The sequence below is a fragment of the Ornithodoros turicata genome, chromosome 4, assembly GCF_037126465.1.
Source record: "Ornithodoros turicata isolate Travis chromosome 4, ASM3712646v1, whole genome shotgun sequence".
In the NCBI taxonomy this organism is placed as follows: domain Eukaryota; kingdom Metazoa; phylum Arthropoda; class Arachnida; order Ixodida; family Argasidae; genus Ornithodoros; species Ornithodoros turicata.
The window spans coordinates 72,892,861-72,916,080 of NC_088204.1; the positions used below are offsets into that span (position 1 = coordinate 72,892,861).

General features: G+C 43.8%; 1 protein-coding gene and 1 long non-coding RNA gene across 2 annotated transcripts in view; one reads left to right on the forward strand and one right to left on the reverse strand.

Moving 5' to 3' along the window:
* Positions 1 to 885: 885 nt before the first annotated feature.
* On the reverse strand, positions 886 to 3,095 carry LOC135393474 (uncharacterized). Its single transcript, XR_010422646.1, has 3 exons — positions 2,956 to 3,095; positions 2,790 to 2,807; positions 886 to 1,190 (listed from the first exon to the last, which is right to left on the reverse strand). It is a non-coding gene; the product is annotated as an uncharacterized LOC135393474 (long non-coding RNA).
* A 14,573-nt stretch (positions 3,096 to 17,668) lies between these two features.
* Positions 17,669 to 23,220, forward strand: part of LOC135393475 (uncharacterized) — a 93,576-nt gene continuing 88,024 nt past the window's right edge. The window contains exon 1 of the mRNA XM_064623896.1: positions 17,669 to 17,937. Within this exon, the coding sequence (XP_064479966.1) occupies positions 17,839 to 17,937 (99 nt within the window). The 5' untranslated portion in view covers positions 17,669 to 17,838. The remainder of the gene's footprint in view (positions 17,938 to 23,220) is intronic.

Consider the following 23,220-nt stretch of genomic DNA (forward strand, 5'->3'; position numbering starts at 1 on the left):
TACGAACATTGAGAACCTATTGCAAACAACTCTTATATCGAGGCAGAATCAGTTCAGTGAATTGGAATTGGAAAAGGAAGAAAAATATGGAGAGGTTCGTCCCGACTTAGTCAGAACTGGCTACTCCAAATATAATACAATTCAGTGCATAGGTTTTCTGTTAGATGTGTCGAAGTTCCGGCTTTCCGGCTTTCAGTGTGTCCCAGTAACTTCCTCTACTATAATGTAAGCCGTAATGTAATATGAGATATTGGAAACGAAGAACTAGAATACGCAAGACATCACGGGACGCATCGTGTATATAGTGCTGTTTGCTATTGCCAATGTACATCGTCTAATCACTCCAGCTTTCTACGCTAACTAAGAGGACGCTCTCCAGCAAACAAGATGAGCTTTCAATGAGTTTGTTTGTTTGTTCCCTACGCATTTTTTGTTTTTCGGAACACAGCTTACCTACAATAAATGAGTGCTGAATATTGACGCACAGCAGAAAACCGGCAAAATAACCGCTGTCCTTCTTCTCTTTCTAAGCAACTTTGTTGCGAAGATGCATTCGTTCACCTAACTGACTCCCGCACTTCAAAAAGCGCCTCAAGGACGCTGGTTGTTAACATCTGCCGTAAGAGCCCAGTGAGAATTCTCCCATCCACCAATGCACCCTTTAATTCGTCGCCCCTAAACCTCAAAATGTATCACGCCAATGATGAGGACAATGCTCCGAACAAGAACAGACTCTGTTCGAAATATCGGCGTCCTCGTGCTGACCCAAGGAACACAACATCGCGGCCAAACATTGGCTGGACATTGGACCAGTATTGCCGATACTCACCCAATATTTGGCCAATATATTACGCTACCTTTTATTTAAAAAAAACGGACCGTGTATTTCGAGTAGTATTTTTTTTATTTTCTTTTACAGGGTTCCTTCATCAAACTGAAGATGTGATGGTCAGCTCAGTCCTGGTTAAAAAGTGGGGTAGGAGAACTGACGTCATTGTTGGTATGCTGAACGGTGATGTGTTAATCAACCTTGCTGACGCGGACACATGAGCAAGTTGGACTCGGATCAATCTCACTTGGGACACAGGTACCCCTAGTAAATCCCACGGCCGTGCAAACTTCGTGACAGTGCTTGTCGCCAAGAGTTCCTAAGTCACAACTGTACTTGGATCCGTCGAATGCTTCCGCTCCTGGTGTGACATGTTGAGATATAAGCAATGGAGGATTAGCACAGTAAAACACACCTCTCTCAGGTTGTTCTCAAAGAAGAAGTGACGCCCTCCTCGATAATTTATTCCTTTATTGGCTCGTTGCGTATTGCGTTGGGTGTATTGCACAACAAACAGCACGTGCTCTTGCACAAGAACGGCTCTGATAGCTGACCTGTAGCGAACGCGAGAGGGCTTCGATGTGCGCACCCTTTAGAGACCCCCGACGTTCTCAGACAGCCCGAGCGGTGCTGACTTCGGCCCACGACGTGGAGAATATCACACGCAGCAAGCGAATGCTCGGTGAGAAATAAGGCCTCGCGGCTGCTCCCACCACTAGTGCTATATAGTGCTATTTATTACAACGACCTGATTGCGTCACGCCAGGACATCGGGTCGGGTCCTCAAGGTGGTGCCGCATCGCTTAGGGTTGTTTTCTCTAGGCATTTTCCTAAATTTATTTGCGCGAGTGATAAGATATAGTGCAGCGAAAATATTGTACATGCTGCCTACCACAAAAGGTCGGTTCCGAGCAGTGCTAGACGTGACTTCCTTGCTGGTGTAGGGAACCCCAAGCATTGTTTGTTCTTTTGTTCTTTTGATTTCCCTGTGGGCCACACCAGTTAGTACGCATGGCCGAGCAAAGCGCTGTGATCAAAATGGAGATCTAGGTCGACTTGCCTGCCCATCCCGTATCTGCCTGCAGCTGTCTACTTCAGTTGAGGCACAGGCATTCACCTGCACGATTGTATTCTAAAACGATCCTCCACTCGACGCCTCCCTCCGCCTTGAGAGTCGTGAGCGGCGGAGGAGCCATTTAATGGAAGGGAACACCAGCACCGCCGTGTAATACTCAACGAAAGCGCGGAAGGGGTTCCTTTGATCGGGCGTGGGCTTCAATCGGCTCTAGGTCGACGTATGAAGTGCCAGCGCCGGCGCCAGGTACCGGCGTCGGGGCAGCAGATCCAGTCAACGGTCATTTAAAAATCGCCAGTTAGTGTACTGCACTGTTTCAACCTCGCGTAGCCAACTGTAGCCAACCGGTTCGCGTAGTGATAGAGCTGTCTTTGCTGGCAATCCTCATCATTTTTAGACAACTCCAAAGGACGGTGTACGTAGGTGATGGTACATCGTTATATCGTTTGACATGCCCTTACCAGGTTTTACATTATGTTGGGACTACATTATCTAAGCGAAACTTATGTATTCCACTATATTGACATCACCACCTCAGCTGACACTCAGGCTTATGCATGCTATCCCCCGACGCCCTAATTTTTCGCAATCGTTATTGATTCTCTCAGAAACACCCAAATTGAATAATTCTCTTCACGGCGTGCAATGTTGAGTCATGGCTGCAATGTGGCTACAATTTTATGACGTATTCGGATCAAGCATAGTACTTCACAGTCCCAGATCATTAAAAAAAAACGGTTTTGGGTATAATGGGCGTAAACTAAGGGCACGCAACGCCGACAGACATCAGCGATTATCAGGAGGACACTTTGACATTGCCTAGAATGTGCGCGTTATATCCGAAGCTTAGCGCCTACCGGGCAATAACATCAACTAGAAACTCACCTGTCGCTGCTACCAAAGCTGAAAAACAAAATGAAAACCTAATATACCTATATTAGAAGAACGCTGTACCTAACGCCTTGTTTTCATAGCAACTCAGGAATCGTTAATCATAATTAATTCAGTAATCTAAAAAATGTGTTGAAGCGTGAAAAACGTGCCTACTTACCTACGACGGAAACCAAAAGCATCATATTCCTTCTCATTGTCGTTAATTACGCCGAGTAAGGAACCCCTGCCAGGAAGTGGAGGAAGCGAACGCCACATTATGCTATTTATGCGCTGGAATGCATAATCGATGTTTACAGACCGTAGGTCTCTGACAGCCATAACGCCTTTGAAAGTGTCGCGTGCGACAACGACAGGCGGCTGTCGCGTGATGTGACATTCTCAGAATTTGTGTCCCCATATATTATGCGCTACATTGTTTGCAGGGTGAGCTTTAAGCAGCTTGATGTCGTATCCACACAGGCACCACGCAAATGTAATACAGTCGAACCTCGTTAATATGACACTGGTTAATGCGACATTCCGTCGCTTTATGGCCGTTTTTCTCGGGAACCGTTTCCTCTTAATGACCCCCGCATGTAACATTTCTTCGTTAATACAACACTCCCTAATACGGCATCCCTGCTTTATGACCGTTTTTCTCTGGAACCGTTTCCTCCCAGTGGTCCCCACATGTAACACTTGTTCGTTAATACGACATCCTCGCTTTATGACCGTTCTTCTCAGGAACCGTTTCCTCCCAATCGTCCCCACATGTAACACTTGTTCGTTAATACGAAATTTCGTTTCTACAACAATGACCGGTATTTTCCGCACATCTAGGGCTGTACTTTACCCTCGGTACTACGACCGTTGGTCACTGAACCGGTGGGTCTCCTGACCTATAGTGGCCAAAACGCGGACCCGCTTTCAGTGTAACTCACGATGGCCCTGTCTGACGTGCTTAAAAGAGCAGTGTCCTTGATCATATGGTCATAGTGACCTGCTGTAGTCGAACGACATTCGACCATTACCTTGGGAGTACCTTGGGAGTCTTCGACCATTTCCTTGGGAAGGAGCGCAGACGAACAGAGCTGACTGCCGGAAGGAAGAAGCGTGTATGCGTCAGCTTCAATGGGCGACCAAGCATACATACATTAAATCCATACATTATTTTAAACAATGCTTCATTATTCGTATTCTGTTACCAGCTGAAGCAATTTTCTACCTTTCGAAGCTTACGTAAACGCTATAGTGCGACCCGTATAACACGTGCATGGTGTTCGTTAATATTGTAATTCGCTTTATGATAAAAAAATCCTCGGGAACGGCCGTGGTCATATTAACGAGTTTCCTCTGCATATATGTATTTATTTTGTGTCGGTTGTAACCATATTCTATACCCCTAATAAAACCACAGTATACGCCAATTAAGTAATAATAATAGTAATAATAACATTTTTTATTACATGCCCAAAAACGACCTCGAGGGCCTTGTCGTGGGCGCACGCTCAAAAAATTGTACATAGTGCTGAAAACGACAGAGGAGATATACGAGTACATTACACGCACAGTTTTCATAATACGCACATAATCCACGGAGCCGATATACAATAATATCGTTGGATAGATTGCTTATATCTAACATTCTATGCACGACTCGCATAACGTATTGCACATTACAGATACGTGAAACTGTAGGAGTAACTATATGAGTAAAAGAGAGCAGAAATTATATGCAATACATCGGAGACACTTCGGAATATAAAATAAAAAAAAATGGCACAATGAAAATGGATGAAATTCACAAATGGAAAACTTTCGATACGACCTCTTTGCGTAAAACGGGAATAGATTAAAAAAAATCACATGACAGCGAGTTTATGACTGTCTTGCCTCGCGAGGTAGGGTTTCCTTTACATACATTTCGGTAAAAAAATGTGGGGTGCTTTCGTAAGAACACACCAGGAACAGCAAAATGCAGAGATCCTAGTAACTTTGGGCAGTCAATTTGAGAATAAATGCATTTGTACAAGAAAATGGCATCAGTAATGTCGCTAACATGGTGGAGTAGATGTCCGTAATTGTACGACTGGAGTCCCGGGGACTGACCGAAATACAGACAGTGCAAGTTCTTGGGCAGCTTCTAGGCGGTGAGACTTAGTGTTACTTAGACAGTTCCATATTAATGATACGTAGACGAGACGAGGCTGAACATAGACCTGATGTAGGCTAGCAAAAACATCACGATTTGGGAACATCTTGCACTTGTATGTGAGCAATCCTAGAGTGCGCAATGCGGAAGAGTGTACAAGAGCATACATGTTCACTGAAGCATAATCTCGAATCGAATGTGGCACCGAGATACTATTATCACGTGGAGTATGCTACGTCGGGCAAATTGCGCGATGTGTTCTGGAGCGCTTTAGAGAACATTCCTTAGCTGTTAAGAATTGTGATAGAACGTCGGAAAACGTCAGGCATGTGCGAGGGCTTCGAAATTGTGCTCTCTTGTTCAACGAAACTGAGTGCGTATATCAGATAAAAGATACACGTGTCATCATGGAAGCGGCATACTTGGCCCGCATACTGGAAAGCGCTACTAACCCCTCTACCGATCTAAAACCTTCTCACCTTAAGGTTCTTTCCCTTTGATGCGCTTGTATTGCGAAAATTAAAGCTTCGTTGCTGGTTCTGAGTTAGTGGAGTTACGGCTGTCCCTTTGGTCCTCCTCAAACTCGAGGTAAGATCCCTCAGTCCCTGTCATACCAGATAGCTTGCCTCATTCTCCTTTCAACTCTATAATTTTATGACAAAAGCGCACGAACATAACAATGAGGAATGGCGGAAAGCTGTCCTCCTATTTTCTAGGACCGTAGCGCTCTCAAGCATAGAGGGAAGCAACGGTCTCGAGGATCTAGATGTTTTGCAACTGAGACAACATTTTTGTTCCTTCCACAAGAAGAATGGCCCTGTGTTGTCAATTGTGTTGCCCACTAGGCCAACTTAGTCGCTTGGTGCTTTCGTTGCCTATCCACGCCGGCTCGAGCACACTGCCGCGCCGGGGACCGCTTCCAGTAGGCACGGACTGCTCAAGACAGAAGCGACACTTCCGCCATTTGCCTTAAGTAACTGCTCACCCCAGATAAGTAAACCACACTGAGTCTCCCGTCGCTGCTTTCGTCATCGGAATGAGGCATTCTACAGTTGTGCACAAAGTTGCAAAGCGGTTCAGGAAAGTGCAGACAGGTTCACCTTTCGTGCCTAACATGGACACTTGCTGGTGAACCCATTGTTTTGAAATATCTAACAGAAGCAAAAAGGCACGCCAATGCGTTCTGCCACGAAGCCAATAGGGCGAAAATAAGTCTCCCAGAAAAGAAAAAAAGTGAAAAAGAAAGCGCATCGATTCTACTTGTACACAATCAAGAGACTTCTTATACAGCCCTACTGAAAAATCCTATATGTAGATCCTCATATGATGTTATTGGATATAGGACCTATAAGTGGTGTAGGTTCCACAGGAGTTATAGGTTTTATAGGAGCAATATAGGTATTATAGGAGATGTAGGACCTGCGTCTCCTATATGATCTGTACACTGCGTGTATGGGGACACGGTATGAAATTTGGCTGTGGCGATACATGCATACACATGCAATGAACAAAAATAATAAGAGAGGAGTACAATAAAATACCATCTACTTCCCTTTATTTATTAATACCATTCACAATTTTTTACATTCAAGGACACAGCTGTAAAAGCTTGCACTGCCGTGGAGCAGATGACGGAGTTGCATGGGTGAGGCGTATGCCTCATCTGTTTCACAGTAAACACAAATCAGTGAAGAGCTCTGCAACGTACTTTGACGCGACTTACTTGATGTCTTTCAACATTTCCGTGACGTATCTGTTCATTTTCCCACGTCGTGTGTGTGCTGGCTCATCTGCGTTGTTCACGAAAATCGATCCGTGAAAAACATCTGAAATTCACAAATTCGTCGTAAGTAGCGGGGCCACTGGAGCATCACATGTGACATCTTAACCCTGATAAGCGTTGGAGGTTTACCAATAGGGACACTGAGCTAACAGATAGAAATAAGGTAATAGGAATCACAAGGGTAATATTCACACTGAGAGCATAAAGTAGGAGGAACCCACATGCTGCAAAGGATACCGAACAAAAAGCACGAAACATGACACTACTGGCACGCAACTAACCTTTACTTCACCAAATCGAAGGGCTTCTGGACGTATCTTCCAACACGCACACAAGAAAGCACGTCCAGGCATCACCTGTAGAGCAGAATAACACATCCACAGCAGTTCGGTGCACCAGATGGGCCCAGAGCCACAACGAAACGCGAAAATCCGGATGCGAGAACAAACGCGTCCGACCTCAACGAACTTTGCAAGCGAAATGAACGCCAGAGCGCCAGAGCCCCGCCTGGTGGCGGCGGTGGAAGGGAAGGAAGATGCACGCTGTTCAGGCGCTCCTCGCACTATGGCAAGAGAACGGAAAGTCGCGCGAGGACGGGACTAATACTATCGGAAAGAGGACGCTTTCCCCGTCAAAAAGAGACCTCAATCGCGTTTCTACGCCTACAAAAACCCGATATCGAGAAAAATGCCCCGGTCCTATGTATAAGAGGGCCGCCGTTGCCACGGTGTCCTAACTCGGGAACGGAGAGAGATAGAAAGGTGCCGCAAGTTTCTACGCGTTGCCTATATCGAGTGCGTTTATCCATTAAAAGGAAATTCGCATCCGCCGCGGGATTGAAACCTGAAAACGGAGACAAAGTCAGGAAATGGTGGTCGGTGTCAGGAATTTCGAGAATGACGCCTTAACCGCTGGAAATGGACGGATGGTTTGAATGAGAAAGTTGTAGATCAGAGAACAGAGCACATGCTCACAAAATTTCAACTGAATCGGACGTCGGGTATGCGAGTTAAGACTCCGAACAGTGGGAAGCGTTTCAGAGTTGCGTTAGCCAGACTGGTCGCCTCGTCATACTCTCAAGCCGATATCGCGAGAACGGAACGTCGCGCGTCTACGGGATCAACGCTGTTCGAAAGAGCACATCGAGACTGTCACAACGAAGGGAAACACGACAATGTCGCAACAAGGGGAACGTTTTGGGGGGGAAAAGCCGTCGGTCCCATGTACTGGGAGGCCAGTAAACGCGGAAACCTGTAACTCGAGAACCGCTAAAGTTGGAAAAGTGTGGTAAATTTTACCACGTGCACCGCGTCGATAACAGTATGCTCTCCAAAGATACATCATGTCCGACTCGAGCTTATTTCCGAAAAAGGGCCCCGAAGTTCGAAAAAACGGCGTTTCTAACGCGTCTCCTCGTACAACTTCTAAACCACGAGATCAGCTGCTAGTGTGATTTGAGCGATCGTAGAACTATTCCAGACCTGTTCGGACCTAAATTTTGGTCTCGATCCGATAAACGGGGCGAGAGGTACGGGACTTTGGAGGTGTCGGAAGCACTGGCGGCGGCCTTGAATTTCCAAATATCTCGGCAACTGTCAGGATTTCTCACAAGCCACGAGCATGCAAGCGAAGGGGGAAGAAACGGGAATTCGTCACAAAAAACCGCGTCCCGATATGACAGCTGCAGGCCGAGATATTAGACCCGGAAACCCATCGAGCGACAAAGCAATATCGCTGGATGGGGTTCAACAACCACTGGACGGTTGAAAAACGCCAAGTACTGTAATGTGCCAAATGTGTGCATGGAACGCACGCATCATTTTATGTTTGATCTTTGGTCGATCAGTAATTGACTTGTATGTATGTTCCAAAAATGAATCGAACACATCATGAAATGAAACACATATCAGCCCTCCTAAAATCAATATAAAATTTTTACATGTAAATATTTTATATTGATTTTAGGAGGGCTGGTATGTGTTCCTGCACGTTCTTACTTGTTTCAGGGTTTCAGGGACTTATAACTGGCCGGCAAAGAATGACTCCTATGTGGCCGTATGTGACCCTGTATGACTCCTGCATGGTCTACATATAGGACCCGTGTAACTCCTACATCCTCAGTGTAGGAACTTATGGGTCCTGCATGGTCCTACATGACTCCTGCATGGGCTCGTTTAGGATCCCATAATGGCCTACACAGGAGTTATATAGGACCTTATGGCTCCTACATGACTCCGGCATGGACTCGTACAGGATCCCATAATGACCTACACAGGAGTTATATAGGTTCCTAAATAACCCATAAGGATCCTGTAGCATCCTATATAATTTTACACAGGACCTATATGAATTACTTATGGGTTTTTTCAATAGGGAGGGTGTCCCAGAACTTGTCATTGACTTATAATAAAAAAACTACGCCACCTAGAATCATGCGGTCAACGGCATTTGTTCTTATTAGGTTTTTGCCACCTTGTAAAGTTAATGTCATGTACCCCAAGTTTAATGATGCAAATACTTGCGAACTGAACTCAGAAATTTGCCAAGGGAAGGTCACTTTTTTACCTCACCAATATGAAGAGCGTGCCGAATTCACTCAAATTTATGATAATTGACAGTGATATTCATGAGCTATCCCATCGGAAAAAATCGCCTAATATCATGCTTTTCGGAGCACCGGACCATAACGCGCGATGTCTTTCTGATTGCAATCGCTCGCAGTCTGACGAAAGGAGGTTCCGAAGCCAGCCCACAGAGTGATAGTAGAAAAAAGTAACAGTTCCTAAAATTGGGAGAGGGAAACCATTATCCCAGCGAAAGTCGGACGTGATAAGCAATGCCTGCGTTATCTCTTTCTGTGATGCAGAGGTGGGCTGGGTTTCCAACCTCCTTTCGTCGGACTGACACAGATTGTGCTGGAAAATTCATCGTGCGCTATTCTGTGCGACCTCCGTAGAGCACGATGTTCGGCTATTTTTTTCCGATGGGATAGCTCCTGAATATCCCTGTCAATTATCATTAATTTGAGTAAATTATACACGCTCTTCACATTGGTGGGGTAAAAAAGTGACCTTTGCTAGGCAAATTTCCGACTTAAGCTCGCAAAAATTTACATAATTAAACTTACGTTACACGACATTCACATGAGGAGGTGGCAAAAACCCAGTAAGAACAAATACCGTTGACCCCATGACTCTAGGTGGTGTGGTTTTTTTATTATAATTCAATGACACGTTTTCTGAGACACCCTGTATACACACTTAAGTGTGTAAGCTTCTTTCTAAAGCTCGAGGTCAACGGATATTCTAACAAAACCTTGTGGGCTGCATTGCTTCGCTTCAGGCCGGCGAGGAGGTGGTGTCCCAGGATGGGCATTAATATGTTTTTTGAGTATTTAAATATAAATGCGAAATACTTTGTTGAAAGAGGTATTTAAAGGGACTCTGACCAGAAGTTCGACAAATCTTTCGTTTGCATCTATTACGAAGGTATAATATGCCTCCAAGCCACACGCGAAATATTTTGGCTGTGCGCGGAGGCAAAGTTTGCCAAACGGGGAGCTGAAAACCGGCTTCGCTTTTCCCCCTCAACTCGCGCAATCGGAGCCGAAATCTAGCCTCTTTGCAGTGGACATCCGCCAATTTCCGTGTGCGTGACGAAATCACGAGGGCCACGTTTCATTGGGCGCCCGGACCGGAAGTTCTGTTGTTAGTGAGTTTGTGAGAGCGCCGGCATCCGTCCGGAGAGCGATCTTCAATATGGACGTCGAAGGAAGAAATGCGGAGACTTAGAGCCCGGAACTTGTTCCTGATCTTTCTGCGATTCCAGAAGAAAATTCTGCGTGCTGAACAGCTCGGTAGGCTTTCGAAACGTCGCCGATGCCGCGAATGCGAGACGAAGTTAGAGCTCTACGAACATCAGTCACAGATGAAGCAAACCGCATGAGTCGCCTGTCTTCAGGTAAGCGATGAGCTTTTTAACGCACACTGTGATCGAACATGTAAACGTTCTCAGAAATTTCGTGTTCTGATATCTAATGCGCACTTGCTGTTCATGGTGCCGGTGTGGCTGGTGTGTCATAATGCCGAAGGAGGTCGAATGCTTGTGCTGCAAGGAGCTCGAAAACACTGCCGAATGACTGCAGTATGAGTGCATTACAACCCACAAAGATTTCCAACTTCTATTCTTCAATATGACTGTCCTGAAGGTCGCATATTGAACTCCGTGGGCAGCGCTAACCTATGAGCGACTATATTCACAAGTAAGTCACATGTGTCCTTGTCGAACGATGTTAAAATTTGGGCGCCCAAAACTGGTTTGGTCCTGCAATAAAGTCGTTAAAAACTCCAGTACAGGGCGCAGCACATAAAAGGCTATACAGTACACGACTCTGAACTGGAGAAAACCAATATAGGCAATTTTGTAATTGTCAGTGTGCTGTGTCCTGAGTCACGTTTTTATGTATTGCCCTGTGCATAAGGTTTTAGCGTAGGTTTTTAGCGATATTGAGTGTTCTTGATTGTCGATTCGGTGAAAAGTAAAACAATGCTGGGTTCTAAAAGAACACAACATGTGTAGTAATGTACAAGGTGTGGGCATGTAAACTGCAGTTGCTCTCAGGTACATGTAGAAACGACATTGCACACACACTGTACTGTAACCGGTTACCTATTTGCCTAAACTATATTTTATGTACATCTGTGTAGACGATGCAGTGCGTATCGCCAGTTTCCAAGGTGAGTATGGCACAAGCTTGGGAAAAACAAGATCATGGTCATCCCAGCCTGTGCAGTGAAGAGGGTCTGGCAAGCCTTTCCCACAGAAAATGCCACAAGCTTCAAGTACCCAAGATCCTAACTGGGGGTACCTCTTCGCACAGCTCGTCCATCACATTTAAGATAATTCAGCATCTGTATTTAGGATGATCTATAGCTCTCAGGATGATGCATGGTTCATGAGTTCAACATGTTGTGTTGAAACACAACACTAGTCCTTTTTAATGAGTCTTGCGGGATGATAGATGAGCACTCCTTTCGTGACATTGTGTACCATTGCTACAGTGAACAATTTCTTCACCAAGACTGATGAACGAACAAAAAATAGAGTCTTGTCTTCCAAAAATGTATGTTCCTTGTAACTTCCGTATTTGTTAAGTGACCCATGTTGATGTCCCCCCTCATGTAATGCCTGCAGTGGTCTTTGAGATATATTCATAAATAAATAAATTTCAAAACCGGAAAAAGATGTAACACGTATCCTCTCTTTGTGTGAATGATACATAAACATTCTCAGAAGATTTGTACATAGTCACACTTTGCCTCATTTTGCATAAAGCCTAGTTCCACCTCTTACATCATCTCCACGTCTTCAATCTCCAAAGCAGTACAAGGCTAAAGTAATCAGCTACTACATAAAAAGAAGGGGGGGAGGAAAACAAACGCTGGCACAGAAGAAACCCTGGTACTTTCACAGGGCTACTCACGGCTCAGTGCTGGATCAGATCCCGATGGAAAACAGCTCCAGTGATAGATTCCATTGATTGCACTGACTGTGAGGCACAACTCATTGGCTTGGTGGCAAGTGGGCTTGCGTCTGATAGTAAGATTTGGAAGAAAGGGAGCAAGGAACATCTCTCTTTGGTCTTAAGAAGGATATCAACATTACCTGTCAAGGTACAGAATTTCATGTTGCTTTCAGTAGGTACAACACTCCTCATAGCAGTTACCATTCGTGTTGGGAAAGCATGCTGAAGTTAGCTCGGGCAGTGCATCCAGAACTGTGAATTGGGTTCATAGAGAGCACCTGGTGAGAGGGACAGCAACAGTGTCCAGTAAAGACTCTCCAGGAATTTTGTGCAGGTTTGGGGGACACAGCTTTTAATAGTGTTGATGGAAAGCAGGGTGTCTGAAACACTGACTTCTGGTAGATGAATTCTTGTTATTTATAACCAGGTACCCATGTTCTAGTAATCTAAAAAAAGCCTTGGCTCTCTTGGAGGAAATTGCTAATGAATCTGAGTGTCTTTTGTGGAAACAGGTTGTAACTGCCTTTTCTATCCACCCTTCTTAGTTGCCCTAGCAAAAGCAAATATGTAATGCTGTACACCATATCTGATGCTAGCACACTAATTGCTTTGAGTGTTCTCAGGCTTCTGAAATGGAGCTACCCCGTACATACGCTGTGCCATGTCGGCAAGAACATAAATCAGACTGCCTTTACTTTTTAAATTGGCCCTGCAGTGCTTCATGTGACTGCAAGAATGGCACCCCCAAAACAATAGGCAACAAGAATGATTTCTGCAATGTATTGAGCTTTGTAAAACAACAACTTTATTTGAAAATATATTCCAAAAGCCGGGTGACAACCTGATAATGTAGCGTCCTTTACTGCAAACACCGCTCAACACAACGAATAAAAACAGAGCGTAAACGTTTTGTCGCCTATCCGGGTGGCATCATCAGTACAACAGAGGCCAAAGATGAGCACATCAGCCTATCTAAGAGGGAATCTTACACATCCGATAGGGGGTCACGGTATGTATTACAGGCTGAAGCATCACACCTGATAAAGCAGGATTCTAAGAACTTTCTAGGGCCCCATCGCTAATCATGAGCAAAGGTTACTGCACCATCAAAATATATGTCCCTTAGGACAGCAGTGGTAGACTGATTCGGTCCTGTTTAGTTAAGCTAAGCATTAGTAGCCCTGGCAACTGGCTCTTTTAGTCTTGTCCCACGTCTTTTGTCTACCTCGCCAATGTAGGTTGCATCACATTCTATGCACTCAACTTGATATGCACAGTCAAAATGCCTGATGGGCACAGTGCCGCCCAAATAGCGTATGAAATAGGTTGGATGAAAGGAATGCGGACCACCGATTTGACTCCTTTGATGTTGTTTTTGATTGTTCTCTGTTGGAGGGATGATGCCACCTGGATAGGCAATGAAACGTTTACCCTCTTTATTCTTAATTGTTGTGTTAAGCCGGTGTTCTGAGTAAAGGATTTTACATTATGAACTTTGTTTGAATGATGATTAGTGGCGAGCTCATATACCCTGGGCCACTACTCTAACAACTGCTTGTGGTAGTGTGGTGAAATGGAATAACGAGCCTTGTAAGACAATTTACTTGGCAATATATTTATTTATCTCTCATAGGTTGAAGAACCCAGTGTGGTGTTACATAACGGAGGGGCATGTAATCATACAAGACCGATCACCAAAAGGCCTTGCTTTTGACTAGATTAAAATTTGAAGCGATTGTAACATAAGAAATGCTGCATGGTGGCGATACGATAGGTGCTCCTCACGAGTTGTCGCCACAGTTACGGTTAGTTGAGAAACTGCATATCCAGGTAGCAGGATCAAATTTTAATTAGGCTACTTTAGCCAACACGCGAGCATAGAGCACAGTGTCAAAAGCCCTTACAAAAGAAAAAGAATACTACATCTATGTGGACCCAGAAATCAAGACAGTTTGAAAGGCTGTGAACGAATTCCACTACGTTAGTTTTGCCTGAATACCCTTTTCTAAAGCCATGCTGGAATTTAAAAAAAGAAATCGACAGACTCAACTTGGTTGACAACGTGGTAGTACATGATGTGCTCCATTAGTTTACAGGGAACCCTAAAAAGTGGAGCTGGTTAATAGATAGAAGGAGCATAGTTGTCACCTCTTCTGAAGACAGGAATAAGCTTGAGACCTATGTCCTCGACTCGCATACATACTAAGAACCTTTGACACAGATTAACGTATCTTCATTCCAGCTCTTTCAGTTTCAGATGTTTATCTCTGTTGAGTGGTCTGTCATTCTTGTAATACAGATTGGAATTGAAATGCAGGTGCATAAGGGATGCTCTGAAAGAAAAGTGTTTGGTTTTAGTCCTCTTAATGTTTCTGAAAACGAAAACAAACTTCACGGTGACTATTCTTCTGAAATGAGCAATTCCAGGATGACAGCAAAAAAATATATCTCGCCATATCATTATATCCACCTGGCACATCAATTGAATAATGGCAGTTGAGGATGATTCAATTTAATGACACATAAGCAACTCGGGCTATAGTGCGCCAAAACCATGGTAAAACTGTGACTTGTTAAATATCAGACGATTATACTAAAATAATATACTTTGTTGGTTGGTAAATTGAGATATAGACAAAAACATGATATGATAAAAATAAGCAATTGAAGAAAAAGCAATTGTTGGCTTTGTGTGACTGATGTCGAGTTTGCCACACTACGTGTTGAATAATAATGTATGCTGATACGCTGTAGCATATAAAGTACAATCATACACACGCTCAATATGTGGTGGATATGTGAAACCAATATACACATACTTACATTTTAAACTTTCTTGAAAAAGGCAGTCCAAGTCTGTCGGATTTGCCAGACTCTATACAAAGCCAGTAAGCACAGTGTGGAATGACTGATTCATTTTTCGAAGGCAGAGGTGCAGCTACCACGACGCTTCGTCATCCCAATGCTTCGGAGCCGCATAGCCTAGTAAGAAGCCATCAGAAGGGTCTCATAAAGATAACTTGGTTGAAAAAGTGGAGGGTTCTGTGGGATATGTAAGAAAGCATACGCGTTACACAACAGCTACGAGAATGATCGACTGCACCTGCATGGTTTTCAGTACGTAGACTTGGAACTGAAAAATAAGTGTGCTAACCTTGTTGATACTACTTTTCCGTCAGGACCACACGAGAGCACATTTGGTTTCTTTAGTTGAAGGTATCATCAGGTCCCCATGCTCCTTTGAGATGCAGCAGAGAGAAGTTCGCTGAGGCGAGTGACTGCCGTTGCGGTTCGTCGCTTCGCAGCAGATCAAGAACAGTACACCGCAACGATAGGTGAAACGTTCAGAATATGGTGACCAACTCCAACACCAACCCAATGACCCGAACAAAGAGGATGAACCGGGAGTCACACAAGTTCGCAGTTCGCAAGCTCGGCATACGGCATCCATTACAGCTGACCGGATACGGAAGCATATATCGAACGCCGTGTACAGATTGAAAAGAAAATCGTAGAAACTGTTGCAGGTGATAAATGCAGGGTATATTTTTCTTTTTGAGGCTCTGTAACAAAAACATATTAACGTAGAAATGCCATTTCATGAAGGAAATTGACAGATATTGCGTGACCACGTGACGCGTTTGAGCCAATTGTGGAAGTTGCGAGTGGCCCCCGTGTTGACGTCATCTTGATGGTGGGCCGGGGTGGATATTCTATATAAACGTATGTTTTCTCGGTTTGACGCTAGGCGTGCTGCACTCGGATGAAGTCGAATGTTTAAAATTCGAATTTAGAGAAACCGTGGGGTTTTAATGCGTGAATTTTCGCATGGAGAGTCCTTGTTGGGTGCTTTATCGACTACAAGTACGAAAGAGCTCCCACAGTTTCTGGTCAGAGTCCCTTTAAATACTCTACATAAATACTTTTCAATATGATCATTTAAATACAAAGTAAAACACCCACATCTTCTGGATTTCCATCGTATAAATACAGTAGTTAAATATCATAACCACTACCATAAATACTATGAGGAAGATGTCATCTGGAATCGCAAAAATAATAAAGATCATAGCAACATATTAGCAAGGAAGAATAGCATTCATTCGTTACTTATCATGGCGATTTCTTTAGAAGTTTCTAGAAGACTGCGTCTTCTATATATATATTCTGTTCGGCCCTAGAATCACATTCACAAGTACGAATGTCGACACAGTTCCCCCTGAAGTCGGCCCAGGACACATACTAACCTCCTGTACCCCGCTCCTTCCTGTTGTCCTCTCTCCATCTGTCGACGTCTGTACGCCGCTCATAGCCATAGTTGCTTCGCGTCGCTAACACACACACAAAAAGACATTCGCAGGGGAAAACACCTGTCAACAGGTGCCGATGTAGAAAGGCTCGTATTAAATTTGGCGAAGATGGTTCGTACAACAATGTAGTCGGGTAGTCCAGACCGTTGTCCGCAGCAACAGTGAAAAACTGGCCGTAATGGTTTGTCGCATGTGCGTGCTTGCGAGAACACGTTATAAGCCTGTAACTGGGTGGCTCTCCAAAGTCTGCTGAGCTCTTCTTGCCGGAAGGTCAGATGCAAGTTAACTAAGATATGACTCAGTATCTTACGTATTTAGAAGTATTTAAAAGAATTTACAAAAATAAATATCGAAAAACAGGTATTTAAATGTAATTAAGAATACATATTTTAAGTCTGTATTTAAATACAAAATATCAATAGACATATTTATATTTTAAATACTATTTCAGTTACAATGTATTTAAATACTGCCCATCCCTGAGAGTGTCCCGCAATTCGGAATTGAATTTGATCAGCATACCTAATACTGTCGCCTCCTTAATTGTATTGTTTATGATGAGAACCTTCGAAGGTACTTACTGTATTTGACATGCTCGAGTACAATACAGCCATAGTTGCTTCGCGGCGCAAACGGGGAATTAAAAAAAAAACACCTACAATACATCCTCATAATGTGTTCTCGTCATTTCAAGTGACAAAGTTCGCGAACGCTTAAGTGAATTTTGCGCGAGTGTAATTTTATCGGCATTTGGATATCGCCACCTGGTGGCCTTCAATATTGACGAAAGCTGGTACAATTAGTTCGCGAGTGTGTTTCAATGCGTTCCATGTTGTGAGACAGACTCGGCCTTGGGTACGGTCTGTTCGTTCAGCAATATTTGCAGCGTTATTTTCCAAGTCTTATCAGCATCAATATTTCGGGATAGCGGTAATTTATCTCTCTATTCTATGGAGGGGTATAATTTCGAACGTTCCATTTTGTTCGACGGCACGAATGGATTTCATAATGGCAGCCCCACAAATATTTTCAACGTTGAATGCGCCTTAGCATGTTTATGATTCCAACCATGCAGCGTTCGAGCAACTGCGCACTTTAACCGTCGCAGAATGGAAAATGGCTGATGTACACCCTCAGACAAAGATATCACCACCTTCTGTCATTGTTCTCGCAAGTGAAAGTTCTGGAATACAAGACAGCAGTTACATAGCGCACAGCCTACGTGGCGAATCACTTTCAGTTTGAATCAGTTTGAAGTCAGGGCAAGCGACGTTGTTTAACTACAGAAAATCATGTCGTACCCTGTAACCAACACAAAAGAGCTCACCTACAAACAGATGGAAACGGTGACCAAGGCTCGCAACGAGAGCGGAATCCACATCATGTTCACAGTAAGTATTTAATTCTTGGAAGCTTTCTTTATGTGTTGTACATTATACGGGTGAGCATAGGGTTGCTCGTAGTCGACGATAATATTTTTGTAGGTCTGTGCGAACGTTCATCTTAAAGCCTTAGGTCAGATTTTCTCTTCAGGAGGTAAGAAAGCTTTGATTGGCTTCGAAATGGGATGATCAGTGATGGAACCAAAATAACAAGAAAAGTGAACTAACTGTCTCAGACGCCTTTGGTCGCGCGTTCGCTTACCCTGACTGACTGATAGAGTACTCTCCTCATCCAGAAAGATAAAAATGTGCCGTGCTCGAATCATACTTGTACGTATCTTGAGTACGTACTCAAAATACAGTATTTTAAATACTTTTTCCGGTATTTTGGTACTCTACTCAATACTTTTTGTGAGAAGTATTTTTAATGTATTTAAAATACTTTTTTCGGTATTTGCTACTCAGTACTCAAAATACTTCCCTTTCTCGTCAAGCCATATCCAGCACGCTTCCCGCCGTGCCGAGATTTTCAGCTCACTGGAATTTAACCCCCTTTTTCTTCTTTTTCTTTTTTTCGGGAATTCGCGAATCTGTCATTTATCCTCTTGTACAATAGGCTGGTCCCAAGCCTGGCCCTGCTTGTCAATAGCCAACTTCGTCCGAAACCCGTTCCTATTCATATTGCCAGGTGAATCACCAGGGGATTAGGTACAAGATAATCCCGGCATTTATTTCCTTGGTCATCAAAGCAATAAACACGTGCCAGAGGTTGAAAGACCCGAGCCGACATACAGGAGGGATTACGAAGTTTTGGGTCAGAACATATCAACAAAGTTTACTTGGGTTCACCAAAGTTCACCAAGCATTACTTGACACCATGACGTTGCAAATGAAAGATATGCATGACTGATGAAGTTAATTCCTTTCATTTGTAAGCCCACGTTCAGAATACGCGTTTCACTTACTGCTAATACTAAAGTACTTTAAAGAGTATCTTAAATACTTCTTAGAGTATTTAGTACTCTACTCAAATTACTTTCAGTTTTGAGTATTTTGTACTCTATTTTAAATACTTTTTCTGTGGAGTATTTAGTATCTTATTTTAAATACTTTTGCGCAGTATTTTGTACAAGTCTGGCTCGAATGACTAAAAGCATTCCAATTAAGGACGAGTCCTTTTCCAGCATGTGTCCACAGCGAGGTTTCTCCGATTATTAGCGAGTGTTAGTAGCAGTGCAGCTGATTTCCTGTGAAGGCAAATAGGCACATTCACTTATCTCCAGCTCAGCTCCAGCTCAGCTTCGACCTTCATCAGGAACAACAAAACCGTATTCATTTCGCGCGTGCTTGCTTTGAATCCCACATCCCACATCATCATAATTCATTCATCTATGTTGTTGTTGTTGCTTTGAATCATACTACGCACTGAGACCGCACACGGGTGCTTTAGGTGTAAAATCAGGTCGCGACACAGGTTCTGGATGTGGGTCGTACGACCCACATATAGAAAAGTTGGTTCTGCATGCACGGAAGTATACAGGGTGTCCCAGAAAACGTGTCATTGAATTATAATAAAAAACTACACCACCTAGAATCGTGCGGTCAACAGCATTTGTTCTTATTAGGTTTTTGCCACCTCCTAATGTGATGTCTTGTACTCCAAGTCGAATTATGTAGATATTTGCGAACTGAACTCGGAAATTTGCCAAGTAAATGTCACTTTTTTACCCCACCAATATGAAGAGCATGCCGAATTCACTCAAACTCATGATAATTCACAGTGATATTCACGAGCTATCCCATCGAAAAAAAAAAAAAAAAATAGCCGAATATCATGCTTTTCGGAGCACCGGACCATAGCGCGCGATGACTTTTTGAGCGCAATCGCTCTCAGTGCGACGAAAGGAGGTTCCGAAGCCAGCCCACAGAGTGATAGCAGAAAAAGTAACAGTTCCTAAAATTGGGGGAGGGAAAGCATTATCCCAGCGAAAGTCGGACGTGATAAGCCGTGCCTGTTTTATATCTTTTTGTGATGTCGGGGAGGGCTGGGTTTCCAACCTCCTTTCGTCGGGCTGACAAAGATTGCGCCGAAAAATTCATCGTGCACTATTCTGTGCGACCTCCGTAGAGCATGATGTTCGGCTATTTTTTCCGATGGGATAACTCCTGAATATCCCTGTCAATTATCATTAATTTGACTAAATTATACACGCTCTTCACATTGGTGGGGTAAAAAAGTGACCTTTGCTAGGCAAATTTCCGACTTAAGCTCGCAAAAATTTACATAATTAAACTTACGTTACACGACATTCACATAAGGAGGTGGCAAAAACCCAGGAAGAACAAACGTCATTGACCGCATGACTCTAGGCGGTGCAGTTTTTTTTAATTATAATTCAATGACACGCTTTCTGGGACACCCTGTATATCAGTTTCGAACAGGGTAATCGTCCTGTGAGCAGTGATACACAACCTAGGCACTTAGCCACCAGCATACAGGGTGGTCCACCAACCGTGATACAAACTCATAGTAAAAAACGTAAGCCCTGGAGAGACATGTGGTCAAGGGATTTTTTCTGCCAATAACTTTTGCCATATATTGGTGAGATTTTTAATTCATTTCAGTTGACGGAAAGTTAATTTCTTGAATTGAGCTCCGAAATTTTCCAAGGCAACCCACCGTTTTTGCGCAAATGGGCTCCCCGTGGTCATTTTACTCAGTACAGCACATAGTGCCACCCGTAATGCAATGGCAATTGCCGAAACAAATTCGTGGAAAATCCAAGGTATATACACGGTGTTTCAAAAAACGTGTCGTTCGGACTTTATAAAAAAAAAAAAAAAAAAACGGGGCGACGGAAAAATACGGGGTAAACGGCACTTGTGTGGCAACCGAATTTGCCATCTTGCAAAAATATTTTCATTTCATTTTAATTAAAAGAAGTTGAATTTCTTTAATTGAACTTCAAAATTTCCCAAGTCAGCCTCACGTTTTTTTTTACAGAATTAGAGAGCCTGTAGCGAACTTAGTCAGATCCACCAAGGAATCCGCTCGATATTGCAAAACGAACTGCCCAAAAAAAGTCCCGAAGTTGAGGCTTCAGAGTTTCGGGTATTCAACAGCGCACCAAATCAGTCGCAAAGATGCGCGGAGGGCAGGACATGCTCCTGCCCCCATGAAGCTAGAACAGTTTATCGCCGGACCGGCGTGCAGCACAAGACGCGCCGGTAACAAGGCGGGTGACATTCCACCATACGTTGATAAGCGGCAAACAAAAATGATTCCGCCTCTTTTTTTCCGCCCTGTTTTTTTTTTTTTTCGACCTTCTATCTTTCATGGGGGCAGGAGCATGTCTTCGTCTCCACTAATCTTTGCGCCTGATTTGGTGCGCCGTTGAATACCCGAAACTTTGAAGCCTCAATTTCGGGACTTTTTTTGGGCAGTTCCATTTGCAATATCGAGCGGATTCCTTGGTGGATCTGACTAAGTTCTCTACGGGCTCTCTAATTCTGTAAAGAAAACGTTAGGTTGACTTGGGAAATTTTAGGGTTCAATTAAAGAAATTCAATTTATTTTAATTAAAATCAAAGGAAAACATTTTTGCAAGATGGCAAATTCAGTTGCCACACAAGTGCCGTTAACCCCGTATTTTTCCGTCGCCCCGTTTTTTTATAAAGTCCGAACGACACGTTTTTTGAAACACCCTGTATAAACAGGTAGCGAAACTTCCATACGGCCCAGCGTCTTCCGATGGCGCCATGATAGAGACTGTCAGCGCCATCCATCCGTTGCGCGGACTACTACTCTTGTAAATAAATGACGCCACATATGACGTCAGCAGCATGAATAATAAGTAGTGCATAATTTGCATAATGGCACGTTTGCATTCGCGTACTTCGTTTGCGTTGTATGCTCATCCCCTTTTCCTTACTAGTCACCCAGGACAGCAATACCAGACGAGAACAGAGAAGAATAAATCACATCAGGTTCAATGACACATATCAGTTCGAAATACATAGAGTTATCACAGGTTTTGACGAAGGGCACGTGATAACCACAAATAAACCGGAAGTTTCACTTAATGTCCATTCCTAACCTAGACCTACACGTACACGTAGTGATTAGCTATTTGTATTTCTTCAACGAGTGGTCATTATGGGTCCGTTGCAAAAAACATGGCATCGTTCGTGCACAGCTGATACGCTAACACTCACGCTATCATTGCCGGTCCTGCCATGACGAAACCTTTTTTCGCGCGGCCAGCAACACGGGATGCATAGCACTCTGTTCTCACGGCCTACGTCTTTGCCTACAGCTTCGAAGTGTGAACGTCGCTTCCTATTTAGTCCAAAAAGTGTACGAACTCCGCATTAGAATGCACGGGTACACGGCGCGGATAAAATAATGCAAGGACAAACGAGCGTACTGCTACACATGCGCAGTGAAGCAGGATACGGAAACGTACTCAGGTGGTAGATGATTACGTACATGTGTACTACTGGTGCAGAGAGCTTTTCCTATACTTGAATTATGAATAAACTAGTAGTTTATACAAGATCCATGCGCGCGTCCTAAATATTCTTTGTTTACGACCGTACTTGTGCTACCAACACCCTGGATCGCTCGAGTAACGGAGATGACAGCGTTGCCGGGTCAGATTCGGTTTTTTCCCTCGCTTTCGCTACCTGGGTAAATTTACCTTGGAAAATCCGTGGAAATGAGCCCTCGGCTTCGCCTCTTTCTTGGCGGCTCGTAGTTTACGTTTATGTACGGTGGTAGTCGCGGGGGAATGATCTTAAGAAGATGATACCAAGGCTAGAGAGTTTTTTAGTGGCTGTCCCATTATAAGAGACGATTGGACGTCCGGGGTTCCCCGGTTTATGAATCTTTGGGAACATGTAGAATCTACCTGGCTTTGAGTTACGGGGAAGGAAGTATTCATATAACGCCGAATCGATCTTCATTGCGGACTTGAATGCCTTTAGATTTTTTGTGATATCTGAAACAATCTGTTCCGTGGGATCAGCATCTAAAGTTCTGTAAAACGTAGTACAAGCCAATGGACCATTTCCGACAACGCGTATGCGCATGCCCAGCCTTTGAGTCCCCCATCTTTGAGTGGAAGACATCGCTATGGACCCACATGCGGGAGACTGTCATGTTCATTGTAGGGAGATAATTGGTTTCAAGGTTAGGCGGACGTTTGACGTCTGGTATTGAGTACAATGCGCTTTCACTCTTACCGCATTCTTTTTCCAATCTTCTGTTGCAACTTTCCCACGCAACGTGCC